The sequence below is a fragment of the Rissa tridactyla genome, chromosome 10 (assembly GCF_028500815.1).
Source record: "Rissa tridactyla isolate bRisTri1 chromosome 10, bRisTri1.patW.cur.20221130, whole genome shotgun sequence".
Taxonomy (NCBI): domain Eukaryota; kingdom Metazoa; phylum Chordata; class Aves; order Charadriiformes; family Laridae; genus Rissa; species Rissa tridactyla.
Genome location: NC_071475.1, coordinates 1,705,287 through 1,731,520, shown reverse-complemented (window position 1 = coordinate 1,731,520; position 26,234 = coordinate 1,705,287). Strand labels below are relative to the sequence as shown.

General features: G+C 36.5%; 1 protein-coding gene across 1 annotated transcript in view; it reads left to right on the top strand.

Annotated features, from left to right (window-relative positions):
• ERC2 (ELKS/RAB6-interacting/CAST family member 2) overlaps positions 1 to 26,234 on the top strand; it is a 370,025-nt gene that overhangs the window by 272,362 nt on the left and 71,429 nt on the right. The window contains exon 17 of the mRNA XM_054216425.1: positions 3,238 to 3,398. Within this exon, the coding sequence (XP_054072400.1) occupies positions 3,238 to 3,398 (161 nt within the window). The remainder of the gene's footprint in view (positions 1 to 3,237; positions 3,399 to 26,234) is intronic.

Below are 26,234 nucleotides of genomic sequence, written 5' to 3'. Positions count from 1 at the left end.
CAGGACCGTACCAGTGCTTTGGAGAGGAAAGGACTCCCGGACGCCCATTACTCTCTAGATGAAATGCTCCTGAATGCAGCGAAAGAAGTATTTGCCATAGGTCAGAAAGCTAAAATTTTGCAGTAGTAGTACTGGATTTGTTTCCATTTCTTACGGTAGGACTCAGAGGTAGTAAATCAACATTAACCCTTAATTTTTTTCTGCTATGACTTTAATATCAAAGAAGAGAACATGTGCTTACATTAAGAATTTGGGTTTATGTTTTACGATGCTTTTCCGCTCCCCCCCCCCCCCCCCCCCGACTTCTATATCTCGATAATACTGCCTTCAGTGTTTAAAGTTAATTTTCCATTGTAATGGATCTGCTACGGCTATATAATGAACACGCTAAGATGATTGTGTGTGCAACTTCAACATTCACACGTTTCCATTTGATAGTAGTTCATTAAAAAAAAATTAAAAATCAGTTTCTTCTGCACATGCCTGCCAGTTGAATTCTGCTGTAGGTGTTGGTGAGACAGTTAACTAGGAAAACATACAACTTGGAACTTGGGTCATATTCAAAAAATAAGGGAAGAACTAGCTGGCAAATATTGTGTTGAAAGTGTAAATGGAAGTATAACTTTCTGGTCTACACGTGTTAACGATTTGTGGTTTGAAAAAGTTTTCATATTTAAATTTTTAAAGTTTTTTCCCCTCTCTTTTAAACTTTGATCTCTTTTGTCTGGTAATATGAGAGTATGTTATTAATATACATTAACAAATCCACAGCTTTGTTTTCCACAAGTCTTTAATTCCCTTAAATGTTTTAAAATGTAAGTGATGTGGTATATTAGAACTTAGGTGAGCATTCAGTCAGTCGACAGGCTGGGTACTAAATTCAGCTGAACCTGTAGGAAAAGGAGGGCAATGATACTCTTTATACGGAAATGCTACTATTCTGCCTTTTTACGTTCTCATCTGCCAAAGAAATCTGCAAGTGTGGAGTGACTTGGTGTTTAAAGATACTGTCTCGAAGCAAGAGTCTTTATGTATGGATGACTTCGCAGTCTTGAATCCTTCCTACTACTTCCATTAATGTATGTTGCCTGGGATTAACTAACAAGCTGGAGCCTCAGCAGAAACTGTACGCAGTTTTTAAAAAACACATGGATGAGCCTAAGAAATAACCCAAGAAAATTGGGAGAAATACCATGTTATGTTTTACTAGTTGAGGCTTGTCCTTGTTGGAGACAGCAGGGCTTTTTGTTCTAGTACTAAAAGACAAAATTAAGTATCTGGTGTTATATTAGAAATTGAGTATATTTTTAAATAAATGTGATCTGTCTCTCTCCATCTGTTTTTTTTTTTTATTATTTTTTTATTTTTCCCTGGGATTTAAGTGCAAATTCAGCTTTTTTATTTTTTTATTTCCCTCAAGTATATTTTCTCTTTGCTGCTTCTACTGTGAAAGTTCACTAGATACTCATTTTACAAAGATATTGAAAGCCTTCATCTTTCTTGAGGGTTTGCTTTAACGGAATCTTGGACCTGCACAGACTCCACTGCACAATTTGCGCTCGTTGTTCTTTCATTTATACCAGTATTACACTGGTTTTACTTTCTGAGTGGACCATCAGTAGTTTCAGTGCTATTGATAATTGTGATTCTGTGTTCGTGAAATGTTAGTTCTTACGCAGTGAAAGGTACAAGAAGTGTTCTGGTGTTCCACTGATCTTATTGAGTGTTTATAGAGATGCAGAAGCTGGTGTAGAAGGGGTAAGTGATCAGTGTATCATTTTCAAATAGGGTGTGAGTCCTCAATGTAATTTGATGAAGGACTGTATTATTAATTTTGCTTTATTGAACCTGTTATATAGGAGGCAACATGTGTTCAAATTGAAACAAAAATATGTGGCTTATAAACACTGATTTCAGGCTAGTGGGATTTAGATAACAACAACAAACATCAATTAAGCATGAACTTGGGAGAAAAGATCTTATTTTCTCTGTAGACACACTGATTATATGACCCCAGTGGAATATTGTCAGACTTTTCGATACACCCGCAAAAAGTGAAAGCTTTTCAATGACTTGCGTGACATGCGCAAGTGGAATATATATTCGCTCTCGTTTTATTTTATTTAGATGTTCTTCCTGAAGTGTTGGCTAATTTATAAGATGTTAATATTTGGACAAAGGAGGTGAGAAAGAAAATGCAGGAAACGGGACATTCATTATTTAAATCACTGTGTCATAAAAAACAAATTAAATCTGTTGTTTACTTGCACCTCTTAATGTAAACTGTATCATTTGAACAGGGGGAAATCGTACTGGTGTCCTGGTTACCAGAGCCTATTCCTGACCTTCTGGGTCTGGGAATGTAATGATTCACCCCACAAGTAAATTTTCTGTAGCCAGACAGCTGTCACATGTAGTCTCCATTCTTTAGTGTGTTCTTTAAATAATGTAATAGACCATGTCATGCATTTTTTTTTTAGTTCTGAATTTTGGTTTATGAAAAGGTAAAGGTTTTCTGAATTCCTGCAATATGCAATTTATCCCACATCCAGTTGACATTTACCAACGCTAAGGAAAGAGTGGGATCACCCTAACCGTCCTAGAGTTTATACTTCAGAGATTCTGATAGTTGTCATGAGGGAAATAACTCGATTGTTATTAGAACAATAACAGACATTTAAAGTTCAGAATCATAGAATGATTTGGGTTAGGAGGGACCACTAGAGGCAATGCAGTCCAAAGATCTGAAAACACAACGGACTGGAGAGTCTACACATCCCCGGGCAACCTGTTCTGCACGGAAGAGTTTGCCTTTTTTGATGAAAAATACATGGATTGTCATGACCAGTTTTGTATTAAAATATATATCTGTATCTGCATCTAAAATTTCTGAAACTATTGTTATGATGAGTTACCACCACCCTGAATTCAAATAATATAAACGGTGCTGAAAATATTGTTTCTGTATGTGGAGGTGTCTCAGGTTAAACAGGTTTCTGGTGATCTGTTTTGTATAAATGTTGCATATTATGCAATGGATTCATGGAAGCATAAAGATTTTTTGGTATTTAATGACTGCTTTTGTTTTTTAAAACAGTTAAGAGAGGAGTGGATTTGAACAGCCATTTACTTAAAATAATTCCTTTTGTGTGTGTCTTTTTTTTTCTTCTGGATTTATATAGATTTCAGATTTACTTATTGTAAAGAATACAGACCTTAAAAAGTTCTCTCTCATAGGTAGAAGAGCTGATGAATGCACTGGAAAAGACTAGACAAGAATTAGATTCTACCAAAGCCCGTCTTGCCTCAACCCAGCAGTCTTTGGCTGAAAAAGAAGCACATCTGGCTAACCTGAGAATAGAGCGAAGAAAACAGCTTGAAGAAATTCTAGAAATGAAGTAAGTACATTGATTTCTCTAATTTCTAGAAAAAATTAGAATTACTACTTTCTTGTCATAAGAGATGGTTTGGGGTTTTTTTCTGTAAGTGTTTTTTCTATGTATATATTTAAGTCTGAATCTAAGGACTTCTAATAGTAGTAAAACTGTTAAATTCCTTTTAAAATACAGGAATGCGAAAGTCTTCATTTTAGAAGCACCCAACAATTGACATGTGGAGCATTTTTTGAAAGCTGTCCTTTGTTACATGCAAATATAATATCAGCACAGTATAACTTCCATGAGAAATTGAGGGTTTGAAGCCCCGTCTTTCAGTGAGAATTCTATGTTGGAGTTTCTTTCAGTGGCAAATTCAAGGAAGGGGTTTATTAACTTCAGATGGATGGAGCAAAGTTTACTGCATTGAATTGGTTAAAAAACTGACAACCTATTTGCATACACATTATCACTACGTATAAGTGTACAGAACTGAAAAAGGAAGATAGACCTATAATTTAAATCTAACATCTTACCCACAAGAAAGGCAAATATCTGTAATTATGGGATGTTAAAGCTCTGACATGATCTTTAAAATTGGCAAAAAGGAGCGAACCTGTTATGACTTGGCTCGGCTGGTAAGTGTATAGTGAACATCCAGCAAAGAACATTCAGTTGTGGTTTCAAAGTTGTTTTATTGAGGAAGAAAAAACCCAAAACACTTACATAACTTCAGCTAAGTTGTATATATCCTTACCTTTTGCGAGAAAGTAAATAATCAGAAAAAATGATTTTAATAATGTTGTAAAGAAGACAAAGTGGAAATAGAGACATATGCTTACTAGGGTTTTGTAAAGGTAGGTTTTAAGAGTGGCTGCTGTGTAATATAGGTGCAAAAATACTGTAAGGTAAGCCTGAATGTCTCCAGTGAAATCAAAAGAACTTCTGCTTTTGACTTTAATGAGGTCTGTATCTATACAGAAAAATGGGAGTACGTATGAATTAGGGTAGTATGTGATATTATACGGGGTGCTCGATGCTAGTACATTTCATGCAGGCACCTGTTTTCTGTATAGTGCTTTGGACTGTTTCTTGGAGTGCATATTTGGTTTTCATCCTATTGGTAAATTTTTTTTTTAACTCATTTTTACCATAATTTTCAATCATTAAGCAACGTAGGGGAGAAAAAAGCAGTACCTTTAATTCTGTTATTGTGACTTTTTTGGTTGGGTACACAGAACCTCACAGAACTCTGTAAGGCATGTGTCTGCAGTCTGGGAAGTGAGGCTCGCAAAAACTGCTAAAGTTTGAGTTTTCTTTTGATAAAAGCTGTTCTATTTTATGAATGACTGACTGAGTGGATGGTACTCGTGGTGAAAGACCCAGTATCAAAGGTCCAAGTTAGGAATAGTTTGGAATTAAAAATGAGACGTAAACACATAGTGTGTTTTTACAGTATCAATTTTAAAAGTAAAATAGTAAAATTAGAAGAAAATTTCAAATTAGCATCTAAAAATTTAAATCAATAAAAATTTCTAGTTAAAAGTATATTTGTATATTTTTTTCTTTTAGTAGTCATTAGTATGGTTTCTTTTGTAAAAGACTTTTCTTTTTTGTTTTTAATTTCTTAATTGCTACTTTGTTAGCTGTGTAAGTATGTAGACTTTTTCTGCCATTTACCTTTTTTTTGTATCTTCAAAAGAAGTAATTTTTCCTATGCGGTTTTCATTTTTAATCCTGAACTGAGCTAAAATAAACTTCTGTACAAATCACTCCCCCTGAAATCTATGATTCAGCTAATAACTTAGAATTAGAGCTCACTTTCCTTAAAAACCCCATCTATTCTATTAGTATTTTAAATTCTATCCTAACTTTATTTTCTGTGAAATATATTACAAAGCTGAGATCATGTTGGAGATGGAATCAGACAGGACTTCTGTTGCTGGTCTAGGAGACAGGAAATAGAGTTAACGAACAAAACAAAATATATAAAATCACAGCACAATTTTACTAAACAGAGAACAAATAGAATAATGATGGAAATTTGCATGATCGTATTTGCTTTTTTCATTTTACTGCCTCTTTAACATCGTTAGTACTGAATCAAAGCAGCAGAAATGAACATACTCATTTTTTTGAGCTTTGTGTACGGCAAGGGCTACATGACTGTTATTAAATATAAATTAAATGTAAATCTGAATTTCCAATTGTAAAATCTAATAACATATACTAAACAACATAAATGAATAGATAAACATGTATTAGTAAACTTTTTAAAGAAATAATTCAGTTATTTTATTACAGTAGTTTAATTTTTGAAATAGCTTACTGAAATAACTATATGACAAACAAATTTATAAAACTGCTGCATTAACAACAGAATATACCAAATATGGCGTTACATTTTTTTAATGAATAAAGTATTCTCAAAAACAGATTGTAGAAGCTACTTAGACCCAGACAACGACTGACAGAATAATGATAATTCTGTGTTGTAGTAATATACTAAAATAATGTGTCTTCTCTCTGATATTTTAAGATAACTTACTAATTGGCAGCATTGACCATAACTTCTATTTATCATTTTTTTAATTTAATATTGAGTGATTACGGGTTTTGGCTGCAAGCTTACAGTTAAATAGGCGTGAACTGTGTGTTTAAGAACATTCATGATGATTTCCTATGCTTATATTATGTTCAAGTTCCAAACATAACTCTGCATTCTAGGCTCATCTGGCTGACATTGCCAAGATCCATCTTAATTTGCTGGCTACAATCAGTTGTCAGCTTTAGATAACTTCTTCAGTTGTCATTAAATGTTGCCATATACATTTAGTTATTTAAGGAAGTTTACAATAAAAATGGATAGCAGCTTTATCTTGTTCATTATCTGGTTCATCTTTTTGAACTGGAAACTGGAGAAGTACCCACTAAATGAAAGGTAATTTGATGGAAGGAGGTAAAAATCAAATTATTCTTAACTTGATGCCAACATGTGACAAAATAACATTTATTTTAAAGGATTCCATAATGTTACGTTTGGAGAAGGATTTGCATTTGCACATTACTTTCTAAATATGTGATTTATTTTTTTTTCCCAAATGTCTATAAAAAATATTGCTATATTAGTTCTGGAGGAAATATTTTTGTTATGGTCATATTATTTTAGCAGTGCACGCATAACTCATACTGACATTAATGGAAGTTACGCATACATGTTAACAGTGAAATGCAGCATGTGTTCAAATCCATCATTTTGCCTAATTGTCTTCATGCTTTGTGGTCTTTCTATCTCTGACCATAAAAAAAATAATCAATGCACGCATTATTTTTTAATAAGTGATAGTTTAAAAAAAATAATCTATATTGCAGTGTGACAAAAGGGATGTTAGTGTTTTTTAAAAATGTATTTATCATCTATAGAAATGTTTCAATTGGCCTGAACTTAAAAATTGGTAGTTAGAAATATATATCCAGAACACTTTTCCCAGACATTGTTTTTGTTTTCTGAGAGTCCACAAGAAGGAGCGCAGCCTACTGAGAACCTCATGAGGCTTGTCTAGAAAAGCTTATTCATTTTGTAATGTGAAGAGCTTGAGGGTAGGAGAAGTTTCTGCTCTGTGATGTGGTGGGGTTTTTCTCAGAGGTTTCAGAAATGCCATATTTGTGGAGCATACTTTCATGACCACCAAGCGTCCACAATGCTTTCATACAGATGTCTTTTCCTAGATGGTGGTTCGTTCCAAAACTCATAAACCTGCTTGTAACAAAATTAAAGAGATGTATAGATAGATACATGAGTATTTATATAATATTAAAATTGCTTTTTATATGTATGTGAAATAAATGCTTGTCCTTATGGAAAGTGGATTTTACTCTATGGGATAGATCATCTTTTCAGAAATGGTAAAAATTATTTTCCCTTTGAAAGATACAGAGTCTGACCTACAGAGCCGATAGTCATAAAAGAAAGTCTAGTGGCATGTGAGGGAAAAGATGTAAAAATTATATCACTTTTTTTGTTAGTTCAACTTTTAAATTATATGCATGTAATCTTCAAGCTGCAACGCTCCCCCCCGTCCCCCCAAACTCCCCAAAATCTGTTATCAAAACTTGGGGTTTTCTTGGTTAAAAGCCCTTAAATTAACTTTCTGTGGTGTTTACCCTACTTAGAAATATATTTAAATACAAGATTAAAAAAAATTATTTCCTTGTGGTTTTGCATTATTTGACCTTTCGGTGACTTAGTTACATGTGACAAACACAGCACTCAGTAGTGAGTGACCATGCAATTAATCCCAAAAAGACTGAACCTCATGTTTCGACTTGAAGATCTGTGGATTCTTAATTTTTGAGATCCAACTGTTAATTACTGAGTGTTTCCTTCAGCAGTCAACTCAGTAGACTCAGTGCTCTGAAGCTTTCAGAGTATCCTGAATGAAATTCTTGCCAAGAGTTTGAAAGGTAATTTCCTTGACTTTGAGTAGAGTTCATGCCATCACCTGTGGGTATTGCTAAATCAGTTTTGCTGGAAGTGACTGTGCCCTGAAATTCACTACGAATTTCAGAAGAATATGTATTTTCCCTTATGTGGAATAAATCAGATTACTTCAGTAATGAAGCATTAAAGATCTCCTAATAGAATAACGGGCTACTAGTCCTTTCATTCAATAACAAAAATAGAACATTTCTGTGCTGTCCAAAAAAAATTTATTTTTAAATTAGATTTTGCTGTAAATTTTCTTACAGTGACAGTATAAAATTAAACATCCCTTCCTCTGTTTAAGAATGTGCACCATTTTTTTCACTGAAAATAATAAATGAGTATTGCTTATCTCTGTTTTTCAGTACGTTTACTTTATTCATTTAACAGCACCTGTGTGTAGTCAAGGCTGAAATATTTGTGGGAAGAAGGGGATAAAATGTTTTTTTCCACCAAGCGTTCAGTCCCAGCAGCTGCCACTCTTTGCAGAAGTGCTGAACACGTACTGTACTTTTACCGGCTGGGTCGGTGGTTCAGCTGCTCTGCCAAACAAGGAGAGGGCACTTGTATTTGCCACTAGACGCCAGGCTCAGATCCAAGACCAGGGACCGGATCTGCCTGGTTCAACAACCTGACGATGAGCAGCTTCACAGAGTAAGGAGGGAGCTTGTTTTGTTGCAGGGAAGACAATGCGTGTTGTCCGTTTGTCTGTCACCTGGTCTGACTGGTCCCCTCCTGTCTTTTAGTGCAGGAAATTCAAGCATGGACGAGTATACGAATGGCTTCAAGTGGACTTTTGAGGATATTGCAGGGATGAAGAGGGTCTTTGAATAGATTCTGGAAGTCAGGGATCACAGCCCAAGGGGAAGACTGCATAAGATCTAAAACTGGAGAGTCACAGTCAGAGTTTGTAGGAAAGTCAAAATGCTTTATGAAGTACTAATGGCAGAAGTATAAGGAAGTTTACCTTTCATCTGGTTTTCTGCAGACATACCCCTTTTTTCCATCTATAAATTTTACTGGAGTAGAAGTTGGGGATTTCACATCTGTGTAGCAGCTCAGCAGGAGCTGCAGCTCTTACAAGGGCTGTTGGATGTCCAGAGAATCTAGACATGTTCCCAGCACCTGGACAAATCAGCTCATGTCCCTGCTTTACGTTCTCCTATTACTATTTCCATCCATCACCGTCTCAGACTGGCACTTGGGGAGGGAAAGGGAAAGGACCTCAACGTGTTTTCCTTTATTTATGTCCTAATTACTCCACCCCAAGAGGTTCTGTCACCCACAGGGTAGTGGTTTCTTCTTCATTGCTGTGGGTACAGCTATGGTCAAAAGCACTTCTGAAATTTCTGTGCGAGTAGTAAATCCAGAGCATCTGGAACATTTCAAAGTAATTGTGTATGCAGTTGACCTGTTCAGTGCCTACACAGGCCAGAAGCATGACACCCATTGACAGGAAAATCCCTGATGAAATTGTAGGGACTCCACTTGCATGTAGTCATGAAGTTAATTTCCTTTTTTGGGGTCTTCCATACAGCAGCAAGAATGAGGAAAGCCATACAGCAAGGTAGGAGAAATTGGCAAGGTGATTTAAGTTGAAACTACTCTTTGGAATTGCTGGGAACTCACTCTTTAAAACCACTTAAACTGATAGCTTCCCGTAGACACTGCCTGCTCTCTGGGTTTAGTTAGGCCGTGCTTTTCCTGCACCCCTTCCTTCCAGAAAGGAAAGCAAGTTGCCCTTGCCTACGCTGAAAACTGAGGTGTTTACTAAAAGGTGTGGGCTAAGATGCTTTGGGTATGCTCCGTTTTAAATGCTAGTATATTCTAAAATAGCCAGCACCTACCTCGGGGAGAGTTCTAGGCTAAATAAGTAGTAGTGGATACACGACATTAAAGGGTACTCTTTGAATTGAAGTTTAAGCAAATACACCAGGGTCAGGTTTCTTAGACTATTAATGAAGTATTATTTTGAAAGTAGGATCATTTGAAAATCATTTTTTTCTATTTTGTCAGCTCTAATACAGCCTATATTTTGAAAAAGATAGCTTTGATCATTTTCTAACATGAATTTTTTCACGTACCTTTATTTAATAGGCTGGATATGAGTAGTGTATAAATAGCTGTGGAGAAAAAATAATTTTCAAAAAGCAGTTTACTATTTTTGTAATTTTATTAGAGGGATTATTTTGACTCGTTTCAACTGTGGTAATGTATACTATAAACAAGTTCAGTGAATGGATAGCAGGTTGATTGTCTCCAAAATTGTACCATTTCAAGTGTAGAACACTAGACTGTTTTTTAGTAACCTGTGGACTGCTTCCATTTAATTGTAGGATTCATGCTGAGAGTGTAGAGAGTCATATCCCAAGTTAAATACAAACAAAACAGCAGGATGTTGATACAACTGTGACTTCCATAGGAAGTAGTTAGAATGGTAATGTGGTCTCCTAACTTGGGTGGAGAGTCTCTTGTGACTGCTTTTGCCCCACAGACCTGTAACACAGCATGCCTTGACTAACATTTTTGACACCAACTTGCAAACACCATAAAGATTAGAGAAAACCAAATGAAGGCTTTGTTCTCTGGAACAGAAGCTTTCTTGACTAAAATGAAGAGATGGTTTTTTTTTGTAAACAATGAAGGGGCACAAAGCAATAAAATGTTTCTCTCTGTGAGAACAGAATGAGTGAACTGTTTACTTGGCAAAGCTCTTGTTTTATTTAAAGACGTACGAGTGTCACCAAGTTCCTATTCACTTGAGAGTCTTATATGTTCAGACTAAATGATAGGGTACATTGATTTTATTTTGTAAGATCCATGATGTTGGAAATTTCATCAGCATGGGAAGAAAGTGTGCCATTTCTTTTCTTCATTTTGTTCCTGTTAAGGTCATAATTTACTTTCAAAATAGATTGTCGCCTGCTATTGAAGGTTAGTAAGATCAATTTTGGATTTCTCCAAAGCATCCTATCCTATGAGAGGCTGTATTTTGCCTGCTTTTATATTGGTATCCAAGCAAAGGAAGCTGGAGCCTCTCCCATGTTTCCTGTCCCCTTTAGGCAGTGGGAGAGTACAGTAACAACCTTTTCGAAGTGTTTCCCTCCCGGGAAAGCAATGTCTTCCTCTCTGTTATGGAATGGAAGTAGTGCTTCTTATGTCACAGAAGCATTGCCTGAAGGTGAACTAGAAAGAGTTCAAACATATTCAAACATGTTCCAAACAACACATATTATGGTTATAATAACTAAGCATAATTTTCTGATCTAGAAAACGGGTCTGGATTTTGACCAGCTTGTTTTCTTCATCTCATAAGTATTTTTGTTTAATTATCATGTGTTTCCATGAGTAATGTCCTCAAGAAGCTATAGAAATATAGGCTTCTGGCTCCCTAGTTGTAAAAATGATCTTCCAAGTTCCTATGATCCGTATGGTTTGAGGCATCTGCCAGGTGGAAAGGGACTTTGATGGTAGTTGCCCCTCTGTATCCTAATAGTGCGCTTTTCTTTCCAATTTTGTTGCTATTATTCTCTACCCATTCAGGTACCTTGCCTCACTGGAAAAATAACAGTCAGTGCTCCGGCAAACATTTTCTGTTGGAATTCCACAATACTTTTCAGGGGATTTATTCCTTGAGCGCTTGCCCCAGACCCTCAATGGCAGAGAGATCAAGGGCTCTCTGCAGCTGCTTTACGAGGGAGAGATTCAAAGACTCTTCACTCTGGGGAGGGAAAGGCAGGGGGAGGATATGTTTGAAGTTTGCAGAATCTCAAAGGAAGGCATAAACTGAACGTAGAACTGTTGTTTGCCAGATCCCCCAGCATGAGGAATATCATGCACTTGCTGAAGTTAATCAGTGATCGATTCAAAAGAGATTACCTTCTGTAACTCGCTTCCCTAGAGGGCAGGGTGGCAGCAGCTGGTTCAAAAAGGGGTTAGACAAATTCATGGACAGGAGGTCCATAAATGGCTACCTCTTTATACTCTTTGGTTGCTGTTCTTAAACTATGTTCCTAAAATTTATTTTCTCCCTGAAGTATTAGTTCTCTCCTCCCACATTGCTCCTTTACATGGAAACACACATAGTTAATGATTGGATGATTTTTAAATCTTTTTTTTTGAGAACTAGTTATACTAAGTCAACTAATACACTCTGGAAAGATTAAAGGCTGCACTTGGACTAGCCTTTTGCATCTTCTGTTGCCCTATAGTGTACAAGTGGATTTACAAGATGATACAAGTGATGAAAGATTGTTTTATAGTGCAGGTTATGAGAGTGAGATATGACAGTTACATTCTCTAGTGACTGAACCACTCAGAAGACAGACAGGATTAACAGTACTTCAGGTTTGCAGGTGTCTCAGGCTGCTTAAAGGACTGTAAGATGCAGAGTGTTCTAGTTTTTTGTAATGCAAATGAAAATTTGAAGAAACCAATGCAATTGAAAATCATTACATTTGCTTCTCTTCTTTCCTGTTTTGGAAAAAATCAACCTCTTTAAACTAAAATGCTTTTCTGGGTTTTTGGGGTTTGGGGTTTTTTTTTGTTTGATTGGGTTTTTGTATATATATATATATATTTTACTTTATAAATGTGTTAGGGTTTAAAATACACCAGTTTAATCTATGATATATCTTGATTCATAGCATTCTAAAATCATGTGAGGTAGAATATTATTCAGAAAGGGACAGGGATGAGAAGGATAGTATATAAAAGTGAGGAGGGACTATGAGTTAGTATTCAGTGAAATATGGACAATGGAAAAAGGAAGAGGGCTGTACAAACCCGAAGAATGAAAATGCGGGTCTGGACTCTTCCAAAGGAAAGGTATAGTTTGAAGTATGTTTCTATTTTCTAAGGAAATTATTATTTTTATCTAAAGTTAACTTACTGGGGAGTTTAGCAATCTTAACTTTTTAGACAAAGAAGAAAAAGTTGGTATGCTTTCTACTAAGTATTAAACACTTTTTGTCTGATTTCTATTGCACAAATTTATTTTTTTATGTAAGAATAATATAAGCAAAAAAATCATTTTACTGAAATAACAATACTATAGAAAAAAATTTGTAATCTGTAATTACTGATCTTGCCAAAGCTATATATGGTTTGTTTGAAAACTACCTTAAAAGTGCTTTTATTAGCTAAAAAAATAGAACTGATAAAAGTGATGAAATGGGATGGCATTTGTTTTGAAGTTCAGGCAGCATGGGAATGTGAAGGCCTCCACCTCTGATAATATACTCAAAAGAACAAGTGCCTCAAAAGACAGAAAGGAAGGAGTAGGAGGCTGGAAGTAAAAAAAGAAGGAAAAAGTTAGGCTTCTGTTTCATGGGTTTTTTTAAAGCTGACTGAATTACGCCCTTGTCTACTGAAACCCTCTTAGTGTAATTCCCATTGGCCTCCGTGACACCTAGGGCAGCGCTGATCAACTGCAGGCTCCCATATTCCTAACCTCAGCCAAGTGAATATGATTCTAGCAGATGTTTCTGCATTTTAGACCTCAAAATATGATGGGTCAGGTTTTTCCCTTTTTTCCAGTGGCAAATCTTGCATACTTGAGACCCAGGACATGTAATTCAATGGTAGGAATTATGAGCTGAGGGTCTCCCCAGTGGGATAATGCTGAACTTAATGTAAACTCAGATCTTTGAAAATGGAGAACCAAAGAAATATAAAGGTTTGGATCATTTAAACTAAATCACTGGATTATTGTTTAATATTGTATAAAAATATAAAACGTGCTTAGAAATGTATATGATGATGTTTTCCATTAAAAGGAAAAGGTCTTATAAAGTCAGGAGAGAACAGAGTCAGAAGCAATGAAACAGGAACAGCTTTCTTAGTGGTAGGAGGGAAGGGTTCAGTTCACTTTTTCTGCTTTGCCATCACTCCTTAGGTGCTGTGAAGTAAATCCACTGCTGCCTCCTTCCTGAGCTTCCTCGTTCCTCCCCCTCCCCATGCCACCAGCAAAACAAGTACTTCTCTGTGTGCTCTGGAAAAATAAATCCAAGTTCCTTTGCTTTGTTTCCCCTGGTTGGATTCTCTCATGTCTAATAAGGTGCAAGATGTGCTTGAAGTTTTGCTCTGTCATGTCTGAGAGTGTTCGTTAACGCTCTCTGATGTGCGTTCTCTCATGCTGTGTAAGGTGTGAGCTCATGGGGCAGCCTTTTTGCCTGTAAGAGCATAAGTAAGATTTACTCTTTTATCTAACTGATATAAATGACACCTGGAAGAATGTATTGTCATAGAGGTCTGCAGCTCTATCTTGAAATGAGTCAAAGAGTTCCTGGCTTTTGGGGAGGGAAACACACTCATGCCGTATTTTAAATCCAAGAGAACTTCACACTGCTTGTTCTGGTGGCGTTTGTGCCCTCCCAGCGAACTGTGTATAGCTTACCTATGTAGAGTACAAGCCTGACAAGACTGATCAATGCTCTTTATTAATCCAGTGCCAGGCATAATGGGCTCCATCCTTCACTGGCCATCAAGCATTACTATAATAAACGAGATAATAATAAAAATATGTATCATGTTATCGCTGTCAACACTAAACAATGTGAGTGTAGAAATACTGTGGTAAAAAGAGAATGCCTCAAATGTGATGTTAAAATATGGCAAAGCACACAAAAATGTTCTAAAGCACTGAATTTCTGATGAACACCACCTCTTAGTGCCGTGCTGCCATTTAGCAGAGACTGAGATCATGACTTACGTGATGACAGTGAAAATTAGGATGAGCTCATCTCATTTTTCTCTGATTGTGAACAATCTTGGCTATGTCCACACCCTTGTGCAGCGTGCCAGGGTATCTCAGCAAAGAAAAGCCCTATTTAAGAAGGTACAGTATATAAGTCTGTGCTACGTCTTATAATCAAACTGTTGTGTTCAGGTAAACATCACCTTAAAAGGACACCTTGGCTTGCTTCCTTAGGGTGAAGCGGCTTCAACTGAATAGGTAAACTTTTCAAGCCAAAACAAAAGCTTGGTGACAGCAAAAACTTATGCAGAATATTGTTAGTGGAAAGATTTTTTTCAGTTGTTGGGAAATAAAAATGTTGCATTTGTAGAGGAGTTTGTATAGTCCTAATGGGAGTATTATGCTTATCATGTTGCGTTTTAGTATTTAAAAGTATACCGGGGAATGCAAGTTGAAAGACTTGATACATTTTTTCCTCATATTTAATAGTGAATTTCTCAAAACGCATCCAGTGTTTGTTTGTAAATATGTAGATACTAAGCAGGGAACTGTGATTCACTGGCTTAGATTAGGAATGTAAAAATACTTTTTTGTGGTTAAACTCTTCCCAGTTTCTAACCACTCCTACCTCAAACATACAGTTTATCTTTGTTGCAGTTGACTCTGACCAAAATTAGGCCCCTCAGGCCTCTGAGGATCACCATATCGCTAGAATCATTCTAGTTACTAGGGATTCTTCTTTTTTGCTTCCCAACAAACTCATCTTGCATTCTTTGACGACTAGCTTACATGGTTCTCATCTTCTAGGCAGTAGGGAAAATGTAGGTGGGTCTAACAGAGACAGTCATTAAATGTACTACTTTGTTTTGGTTTTCAGCCCTCCTGAGCTTTCTTTATGGTTAGGAAACAGATAGGTACTGAGGAGAAAATGTTGAAGGTAGGTTCTATAGGATAGGTAGGTCACCTCTGTGCAACGCAGAATCAAAGCTAGATACTTTCAAAACCTTACATAATGTGGATTGTTATTGAACAAAATTCTAATTCTGCTTAAATCTATATCAGTAAGAATGTAATTTAATATCCTGCCTTATTTCTTTAGGCTGGAAGAGTTTTCCATAAAATGCAGTGAGTTGTGAGCATAGGACCTTCTTGCATCAGTCAGGGAGCAGTAGTGAGGGGACTTCCCAGTCGTTATGCTCAGCTGTCTGCGCGTTATGGCAAGCTATGTCCCAAAGACTGGATAGGAGGGAGAACTTTTAAACCTCCTCACTCTAAAAGCTCTAAAATATTGAATTTTCTTATCGCTATTTAGGGGATTTACTGTGTTTGGTAACTTATGAGTATCTTGGTTAGCTGGGCAACCTCCTGCAGGTCTTGTATGACGATCTTGAGAAACTCTTTTTAGTTTTCTGTGTACTCTATAAACAAAAGGTAAGTAGTTCATGTCTGTGGGGTTTAGAGCAGGAGCTGCTGTTAGGACTAGTGTGAAATTCGGTAGCAAAAAAAAAAAAAAAAGAGATTAGTACATAACACCTGAAGAATAGAAGCCCAAGAAGTGTGGTAGATCATCATCTGACACCCAGCAACCTGATACCCTCTTAACAGAGCGGAAAATGCTCTGGCATTCATGAGCTTAAAGTCAAGAATTTTCACCTCTTGAAAAATATTTAAACTTTCAGCATGCATGGAAGAGATTTGACTGCTTTCCAGTTTTGTTTTGGGTGCTCATTACCCCCACCGCCCTGTGGATTATTTTTCAAAAAAACTGAAGGAAAACTGATGAAATGAAAACAGTGTCTTTTATGGTTTTTCTGGCTTATGCGTACATGTGTACCACCCAGCTACCCGCTACGGCCCCTCCCATCAGATCCCCTCTACGAAAAAAATAGTACGATCATCCAATTAGGATGAAAATTACCTACAGTATTTTCACAGTTGTATTAAGAAATATAATTTATATGATTTCTCTCTTAGAAAGATCTCCCTTCAACACTTCAATACTATGATGTTTTGTTTAGTCTAATGTAGGTTTTTGTTAGTATCTAGCCTAAAAATGAATCTAATTAACAGATGAATTTAGGAAATCCCTACTGTAATTTGGCAACTAAATGAGCGGGGATATCAGTATATGACAAGCAACTTCCACTTAAGGCTAATGTAACTATTACCTCATTAGAAGTGCAACTTTACACTCTTCAAATAAAACCTTTATTGAATTTAAAATATGTATTTGACAAAGGACTATCTGAACTTCCTTGAAATTGGCTTTGTGAAATTATGCTGCTTTTATTGATACTGACTAGCTTTATAAATGTTTATCTTAATTATGTTTTATTGTGATTAAAAAAGATTGCAGATACTCTGCCATTTCTGTAAAGTGAGCTGTTGGAGCTTTTTTTTTGTTAAAGATGGGGGTAGGGTACAAAGAATAGTCCAGCTCCAGAGAGGAGGCCCCTCACAGGCCATATGAATCCACTTACATGTAAATTGCTTGTCTATATGAATTAAGGTGAAGGTTATGAAAGAACTGCATTTCTGTGTTTATTGTAGGATTTTTGACAGTCTCTTTCCTCTTTCAAGTAAATTTGGCTTAAGTCCACAGTCAGTACAGTTTTAAGTAAACTCCTCTTTTGTTACATTAACAAGGTTATAACATCACTGAGGCAGATTTCCAGCTGCATGAATTGAGGCCTAAGCATGCAGACTGAGGGGATAATTAAAACCTTAGGGTGGGGGAGTTAAACTACCAACTAAAATTGGATAAAAGGCTAATTGTCCATAGCAACATAATATGTGTTTCTAAATACCTGTGAAATAAAGATAAATATTCGTGGTCTTTTAATTCCTTTTTGAATGCTCAGATTCAGATTGTATTTTAGGGCACAACAAAGATTAAGGGTAAGTAAATGGAAACCCAAAGAATTCTTTCCCAGATTGTATTTTAGTTATTAATTGAAAAACAGAATTCTTTTGAAGACTTCAGTGATTTTCTGACCTTCTTTATAATACAGGAAGCATTTTTGTGTAGGAAGTTTGAGGCTTGCTGTGTGATACAGTATATCGGAATGGACTGGTCGGTGCTTTGTCAAAATTTGTCATATCTCTTTTTCCTTCCTCCTTTTTTTCATTATTAAGAGTGGAGTTACATACCTTTGGTGACCTTCAAGAAGATGACATAGAGTCAGGCAAGATGATACATTACCACAAAGTTAAAAAAACAAAATGGGTTGTAATGGCAGCTTGTACTGAACTAAATGAATTGTGAAGGCCCATTTGTTATTCATTAGGAGAAGCAGAGCAGATTACTGTTCTGCCTTCATAGGGAGCCTTTAAACTTAAGGTCATTTTACACTAGTACCCTTGTGGCACGGACAGCATTTAATACATTTTTAACAGCTTTTACATTTCCATGGTTTGCAGCAGTGCTGGTTGAATCATTTCTGTAATGAAGGTGTTTTAAAGTAGTTTAGAGTTACTTTGGGGGAAAAAACAGGAAAAAAAAAAAAGAAATAATTGGGTTGATGAAGTGACTTTATATACTAAAGAGCTAAGTATGCAGAACGTACTGCTGTAAAGTAATGCATGCTGATTCCCACTGCTACAGGAGTACATCCCTGGGGATCCGTGGGTTTTTTTGGTTTTGTTTTGTTTTTTTTTTAACGTAAACAGAACTATAGTTGTTATTTCACAGTGCCCATTCCTTTGGGGAAGGAAGGTCTGAGGATAGAAATTGAGGAATATTTTTTGAGCTATTTCTGAGTTGCTCATGAGTCTGGTGGAGAACATTCAACATTTTGGCATGTTTTGGGGAAGTGTGCGTGCTGTCTATCATAGCTGTTGATGTGGGCATCTAAGGAACCCAACGTAAAATGAACGTGGAGTGGAGGGTAGAATTTTGCTGATCAGAATACATGTTGATTATTTCAATACTTCTCAAATGGTTCAGTGGTGCTGTGTAAAGTCAAAGCAGAAAGGTAGGTACCAATATGAAACGATCTGAGAATAATTCATTCAAAAGTGATGAACAAATCTAGAATTCTATTAGCTTAAAGAATGATTTATAACTCTAAAGAAAGGTATAGTAGCCCCAGTTAAAGGAGGTAATCATTTCACCATCTTATGTTTTATTGTAGACTATAGTCTCTCATTTGCTACCTTTTAATTATGTTGTGGGTTTAGCTGTCAAAATCCATCTTACAGTGACTTTATTTTTGTTCAGAAAATATCAGAACACAAATGATGCACTGTGTTTCAAGACTTGTTTACAAATAAGCTTCATTAAGAAAATGCTGATTTAAATGTATGATATTACTTCTCCCAGCAGCCAGTCCGCCCCTAATTTCCTTTTTCTTGTTTACCAGATTAACAGCATTCATTCTATACTTCATTGCAGATGGCTTTCACTAGAGTTTTTGCTATTGATTTTACTGTTTTGCGAGGATAAATTTTGACAAAATACATGTGGATCACAATCAGCATATGATGAAGAAAAAAATGACACATTCTTTGACAGCAGAAGGATTTTTTCCTGAGATTTTGAACAATACATATTTTAAAGCTGAAAGGCTATGTATTGTCAGAAAATAGCAAGCTTTAAATAACATAAATGCAACAATGATTGCTTTTACTTAATATCAGATAGTAGAAACTGTGAACTCTCAAAATCTTGTTGCTGTTTGAACTATATATTTTTTCAATAAAATTAGATTCTTTTAATATAAGTTTTAAATTTTCAGTTGCACCAGTATTACTGACTTTACCCCAGTAGAAATATTTATCTTCTTTTACCTTTGCACTAGCTTCATGTAGTCATTTCTGGTTTGTGAACTAAAGCTGTTTTAATGAAAACTACTTTAATCTAAGTTTTTAAAAGTTCTTCACACATGTGAAAACATAAACTGTCAATATATGTCCACAGAATATATCAAGAGTGGTTTTGTTTGGTCAGAAAAATGAACTCCATCACTTCTGTTATGTTAGAATTCTCAACGTGCGGTGGAGGGACTGTTATCATCCCATGCCAAAGCAATACCCTAAGAAAGGCATAGTGCCACTATCGTTTGTAAAACTCACAAATAAGAACATAAAGAATTCTATGAAGGCCATGCAATTCTGAACTGGGGTATAGTGTAAATTCAATTTTATTTTTATTTTTTTTAAACTAAATACATGTAATTATTGATAGCCATATTTCATTGCCTGAAACTGCTGTTTATTTTTCCTTTAGCCTTTAGCCTTTCCTTACAGCCTTTTCATGTTTGTAACTTCTTTGTCAGAAATGTAAAATAAAGAACATGCTAGTAAGAGGAGAGCTCCAGTACTGGGGCTACCTTAATTGTAATATTCTATTCGGTAACTAAGACACTTCAGTATTGGCTCCATCGGCCCTTTAACAGAGGGCTGTCTTCTAACTTGGGGATCGTAACCTCCCTGGTTCTGAAGTGACTTCTAGTGCAGTACCGGGGCAAATGCCTCTGGGGTTGCCATGGCCAAGGCGTCTTGTTAGCATTTTCAGACAGATTCTGTAGCAGCTGTGAGCAATAGAACACGAGATAGCCAGAACAACTCCTGTGTGCCTCCAGAACATTCTTTGCATTGTGTGGCGTTAGGAGGGTCCCTGTGACAGTAGTATGCCAGTTGAAACTTACTTAGAATAATTCCAGATGTTTATTCTGCCACTTGGAAGTGATACATTTAGTTACGTGTTTTGATTCAGGCCCAGAGTTTGAACAGGTTAAAAACAAAAAACGAAACAAACAAACAAAATAACGTGTTGAACATAGGCACGAAAGATTGGTATAAAAAAAGCCTTTGAACAGTGGTATTGTTTGAAGTGCTTAGACACTGCATGTCCCATTTTCAAAATCGTTACCTTGCTGGAGCCACATAGCAGAAAGCTTGGTCCAGCATCTTCATATCTGTGAATTTTCTCCTTTTGACAATACTTTTCCTGTAATCTCTGTATGAGGCAGAAGATTCAGATGCCTCTTCAAAGGAAGGATCCATGTTTGTTTTCTGGGCCTTTTTGTCAAGTAGGAATTGGGACATCCTGAAAGACTTCCACATGAAATCACTGCTTTTTGACATATAGAAAGGGATAGCCGTTAGTCAATTTTATGCCATAAGAATTAATTTGTGGTTTAATTTTACCCTTTTCTGGTTTCCAGAGGGAACCAGACTTGGTGATTCAGGATGTCACTTTGTATCCATGTTCCTACTTCTGTCCATTTTTTCCCCAGTTATAAGGGTTTTTTTTCTTCAAAAATAAAGATTGTAACTACCTTCTGAGTCACGTGAGTAATTTCTCTTCCTTCACTCCTCATTCCCTTAACAAAGAAATCTAACAATTTTCTTTTTGTTCTCTTTTTCCAAGAGCAAACTACGTCTCATATAAAACATAAAATTATTCTGTTTTCAGAGAGACCTAGGCTTTGTAATTTTACCATAAGGATTATACTGATATGTCAAAAGGAGTAAACTTTAAGGTTGCTGTGTATTTATTTTTATAATTTCATGTATGTCCAGGAATGCACAGGTGGTGTAGCTGAGGCTGGTCCTTGTAATTTGGTGTCTAAGTTAGTCTTTTGTGTATAAATGTTACAAGGTGGTTGCAGTTCTCAATCATATTTACTAGTATGCTTGGCAATAAATATCAGAAGCTTGTTTGTTCTGGTCTGACTCCCGTTTCAGGGATTATTTTAAAGATTAATTTAAGATCTAACTTTCCCTTTTAATGGCGTTTTTCTCTTAAAAATTGCAGGAAGCTTGTGAATAAAAACTCTGTTCTATGAGGTATCTGTATTAGTATTAACTCTCAGTTCACAGGCCACACACATCCAACCAGATAGAGCACATCTCGACCTGCAGCTGCCTTCTTAATATTCCTCGTACAGTTAGTTACACAGAGGGAGTTCTTACGAACAACGAAGCATCACCCAGCAGCTTGTGTAGAACATAGCAGAAAGACAGAGAAATTGTTCAGTAAGTTCTTTTGTTTTCTTCACCTTTGGGAAAACATTATCTCAGAGTCCATAATAATGACTATTGAATCAAATAGAGACACTAGGAGGAGAAAAATCTTTTCAAGAAGGGATGTTCGTATTAACATCCTGTTAAATGGAATCTGTTCAGACCTTAAAAGATAAATTAATATTTGCTAAAATAAGACGCTAAATTTGTCTCAGCTGATCTTCAGTTATTTTATTGTTTGCCTTTTTTAAATAGTTTAGGAAAAGAATTTTCTTGTAGAAGTGTTCACAAACACACTAATTTTTTATCTTGTTTTAAATAATAGTGACTGCGTGTGTGCATCCTTGACTGAAATTTGGTCATAAAAGTTGTCTACCCCAGTCTATGGAAAGGCATGTAAAAATCCTCGACATAGGTGATACGGAAGCCTACTTTTATCAGAAACAGCTTCTTCCCTACCCTGCATTTTTTAGAAGTACCTAGGTTTTGAGTTAGCACAAGTGTATCTGTGGTGGTTTGTTTCCTTTGATCATATGCAAGTCAGCCCTATGATGGATCTAATGCATCCGGGAAGAGCGAGTTTTGCCTATGATTCATTATGAAGTGGGTCCGTTTGCTGCGGCACAAAAGAGACGTGGTGTGATAGGATTTGTGAGAAACTGCTAATGCACTGCTAATGGTTAGAGCTTTGCAGTGTGCCTGCTTCCATCTAGGCTAGATGAATCTAAATGCCAAAAATTCTATGTAAATAACCCAATTTGACTAAATAGGTATTAAGTATTATGGAAAACAAATTAAAATTATTATCGAAAAGATAGATAAATGGTAATCCACAGACAAAATCTTGCAGTGGTTGCAGTCTTTTTGTGTTATTCTGGCATCGCAAAGCAAGCAGGGGGTTTCTTTAAAGAGAGTGTAATGATTTAATCTCCTGATTTGGAGAACCCCATATTGTTTTAAATCTGGCAAAACGATGAGAGGAAGAAAGTCTGTTTTGGTTATATTCCTTCAGGTGGTTAACCCTCAGACTGATAAGAACAGCGACAGAATAAATGAACACCTGATGAACGCTTCACGTTGAGAGCAGACATCCTGCCTCACTAAGGAAAGCACTGGTTTCTGTACCGAGTGGTTCTTTTGACATTGACCATTGTGGTTGGAGCATGTTTCTTAGGTGGGAAAGACCATAAGTACTTCCAACGTAGAGTTCATAAGAAAGCAAATGTAAATGCAAACAGAATATATTTGATGTGATCTAATCCCAACTCTGCTACATCACTTGTTTCTAAATCAGGTGAAGCACGAAGCAGTCAAGTTGGGGTCTCACAAAGGGCAGGCGTGGATAATATACAGTGTATTAGGAGCCTTCTGTTTGTATAGGCAAGAGTTTACAGCGGCTGAAGGTAAAGGACAGCAGATTCCAGGCTCCTACTTGCCAGATCTATGGAATGCTTGAGAAAACTCCTGTGGCTCCCTAAGTGAACAAAGCAGCAAGTGGGGCAGGAGCAGAGCTTAAATGAACTGCACAGTAATGTACTGTATATTCCTTCTGAAATGATAAGGTACAACACTTTGTAGACAGGTGGTAGTAACAATCCAAAGTCAATTATTATAGCCAGATAGAGCCTAGAAAATGGAAGTGAAGACATTAAAGAAAAGATTGTATGCCTTTTTTCTTTAGAACGAAGATGCATAATAGGACAAGCTTTGGCAAAACAAAGGGAAATATTCACCAGTTGGGAGCACAGTGGCTGTTGTCTTTCTTCCATTGGAAGATAGGGGAATTGTCTATGAAATGTTAAGGCAATGAAGGGTTTAAGCTGTATTCCATTCAGAGGTTTTGACAGTGTGATGGCTCCCTTAGAGTCACACCTAGGACATTCTGGGGTTGGTGAAGTATGTTTTCTTAGGTAAAATAATGGAGGTGCCAATTGTTGTCAAGAACCTTCATGTCGGTAACATGTGGTCAATAACTATTAATGTTAAAAGTTTTAGTATCAGAGATCATTTTATTCCCACTAGTGGAAATGAAAGATTTGCTCTTCAACTAGATTATAACTAGAGTTTAGATCTTGTGAGAGAACAAAACAAGCTGACAGATTTCAGTGGTGAAAAGCTTCTGGTTAAAGGAAGTGAGCTGCAAGGAGCGATAGTCATGACACAGTTGGGCAGAGACAGATGTGCAGATGAATAACCAAAATTAATAGCAGGCATCCTTAAAGGGCTGGTTAATCTGCCAGTAGAGAGTCTGTCTCTTTTCTACCCACTAGTACATCAGCTCATAAAAAATACAAATGAGCCCAATAGCAGCAAGAGCCTTAAGATCTGCTTCCTCATTAGTGAAACTTCAGAGAAGCATTTCCTATGGCTCCATATCTTTTTTTACCTTTTAAGAAAAGTTGTTAGCAGGAATGTGTAGACTGAGTTCTTGGGACGGGGTTGGGGGGAGGGGAGGGGAAGGGAAGGGAGGAAGGAGTGGAATGAATCTGTAAAAAGAAGAGTTTATCTTGGATGACTTTGGCAAAACAATATTTAAGCATTTTAATGGTGACAATATATTAAAGTGTTTGATAAGCGTTTTTTATATGGTAGAGAAAACTGTCTTGTGTGGTTTATATTTTTGTTCATGCAGCCCACTGAGAGCAGCAGTGCTAGTAGATCATATGTGATATTTTGTTCATTCATAACTATTAGGGGTTTGGTAGCAACTAAAAAGCAATTTGCTTTATTAGCAAATTCTCCTGTTTTGCACAGCTGGGGCCAACCTAGGGAAAAGTGATCCAAGGATGTACTTTCCTCGCAGTACAGGAAAAGTTCATGCACTGTAAGTTGTGTGTGTAGTGTTGAAGGATAAACAAAATTGCAAATTTGGGGCGGGAGAAAATGCCCTTTTCAGAAGCTGAAAATAGTAAGACAGGGTAGAGCAAGCTGGGAAAAAAAAAAAGTTCAGCCTTAGAAAGATTCTGTTTCATGTAGTTGTGGAAGATCCGGAACAAAAGTGAGATGGACAACAGGAAAGAAGAGGTCGCTGGTCAAGAGGTACACTGGGGCTTGTTCAATTGTAATGAGAACTTGAACTGATAAAGTTAGTTAAGGGAGGTTCAGTCCTCTAAAGAGTTCAGCAATCTAGCACTGAAAAAAGAGAGGATGTAAACAACTTTGTTCCCTCTGTCTTACTTCTGAAATTGCCCACTGAAAACTAGGAGCTTGCTTCAGGCACTCTCTCACAATTTATCTTCTCTTTGACCTTCTGTTTGGATGTACCGCTAATATATAGCAATTACCTCAAAGCTATTTGTAGTCGTCTTTTGGGATCGTGTGGCTAGTTACGTGACCCACTTTTTTTAAAAGTTGAAATAAAAATCGTTCCATGCAAAACAACCAGAAAGCAGGATTGTGAAGCTGGTTGCACATGTGTTTAGTGTCATGAAATTTATGCTCGAGTCTTTCCTTAATGCTACATAATAGATCGTGATGCTCTTACTCCTGTACAGTGTAATCTTTCTCCAGTATTTCTGGGTCATCCCACTGTTACACTATTGTTCAAATTGTTGGGTGCTTCTTTGTCTCCTTTTCCTCCTCCTCCCTCATAAACAGTAATCACATAAAGTTACATGTTCCTGTATTTCTTTTAATGACCTAGTTTATGCTTATCAGCAGCTCTTAGAAAGGCATTCACGTTTCTTTCCAAGGTGATATACTCTGCCCCTTCGCAAATTCTTTGACTAAGAATCTTTATCCACAGTCCTGTTCAGAAGAAAGGGCTTCCATGCATGAAAGATCCAAATAACAATATCAAAGATGCACATTTGAAGTTATTACAGTGGTGTACTGACTTCTAAACCTGTATGATTCACCTCAGAATTTTGTTCATTAAGTTTTGCAAAATCTTTGTCAATTTGTCTGTGTCTGTCTTCATCTGTAAAACACATACACGCACACACATAGATTTTGTGTTTGTTTCAGTGATGTGAAAGATCCTTTGACGCCCTTCTGCTGTCTAATAGGTTCAGGAATTACTGCTTTTAAAAACAGTTATTGACCTGATGGAGTCAGAAAAATCACATACTTTTAAAATCAAAGGTTTTCCATGTCAGGAATATTATTCATTAGCAATATTACTCATTTATCTAAATTTATACTTAAACTATGCTGAAGTGCTTCCTATAGGTCTGTAATTGCCCGTTGACAAGCCAGTTCCACACAGATAGAGCCTCAAGAGATTCTGAAGCTTTCCGCCCTCTAGGGAACTCAGAGACCACAAAATCTATTAGCTATTTAGAACAAAAGCAGTTGTATAATTTCGCAAGCATTAACTACGTTTGTAGAGTTATTTAAATTGTTCCTATTTAAGGGATAAAAGTATTTGTGTCTCCTTACCTGCCTGCTCTACACAACAAATACGTTAGCTGCCCGTTTCCTGAGGAGCTTGTTTACGTTTGCCACAGCAGGACGGCCTGCACTTTCTCATCCATCTGCCGTATTTGCATAACCTTGCAGAGTTGGTGGCTGCCGTTCTGACAAATTAAGCTGGTTTCCTATGTCTTTAATGGATTAAGTCCTCTTGGACAAGTTATACTTTATTTTAATCCATTAATAGTGTTTGCTAAGTGTTGTAAATAATACATTCATTCATTTTATTCTATTGACGTTTGACTTCTGTGCTAAAAACCATATATATGAAGAATACTTAACAAATGTGGAACAAACC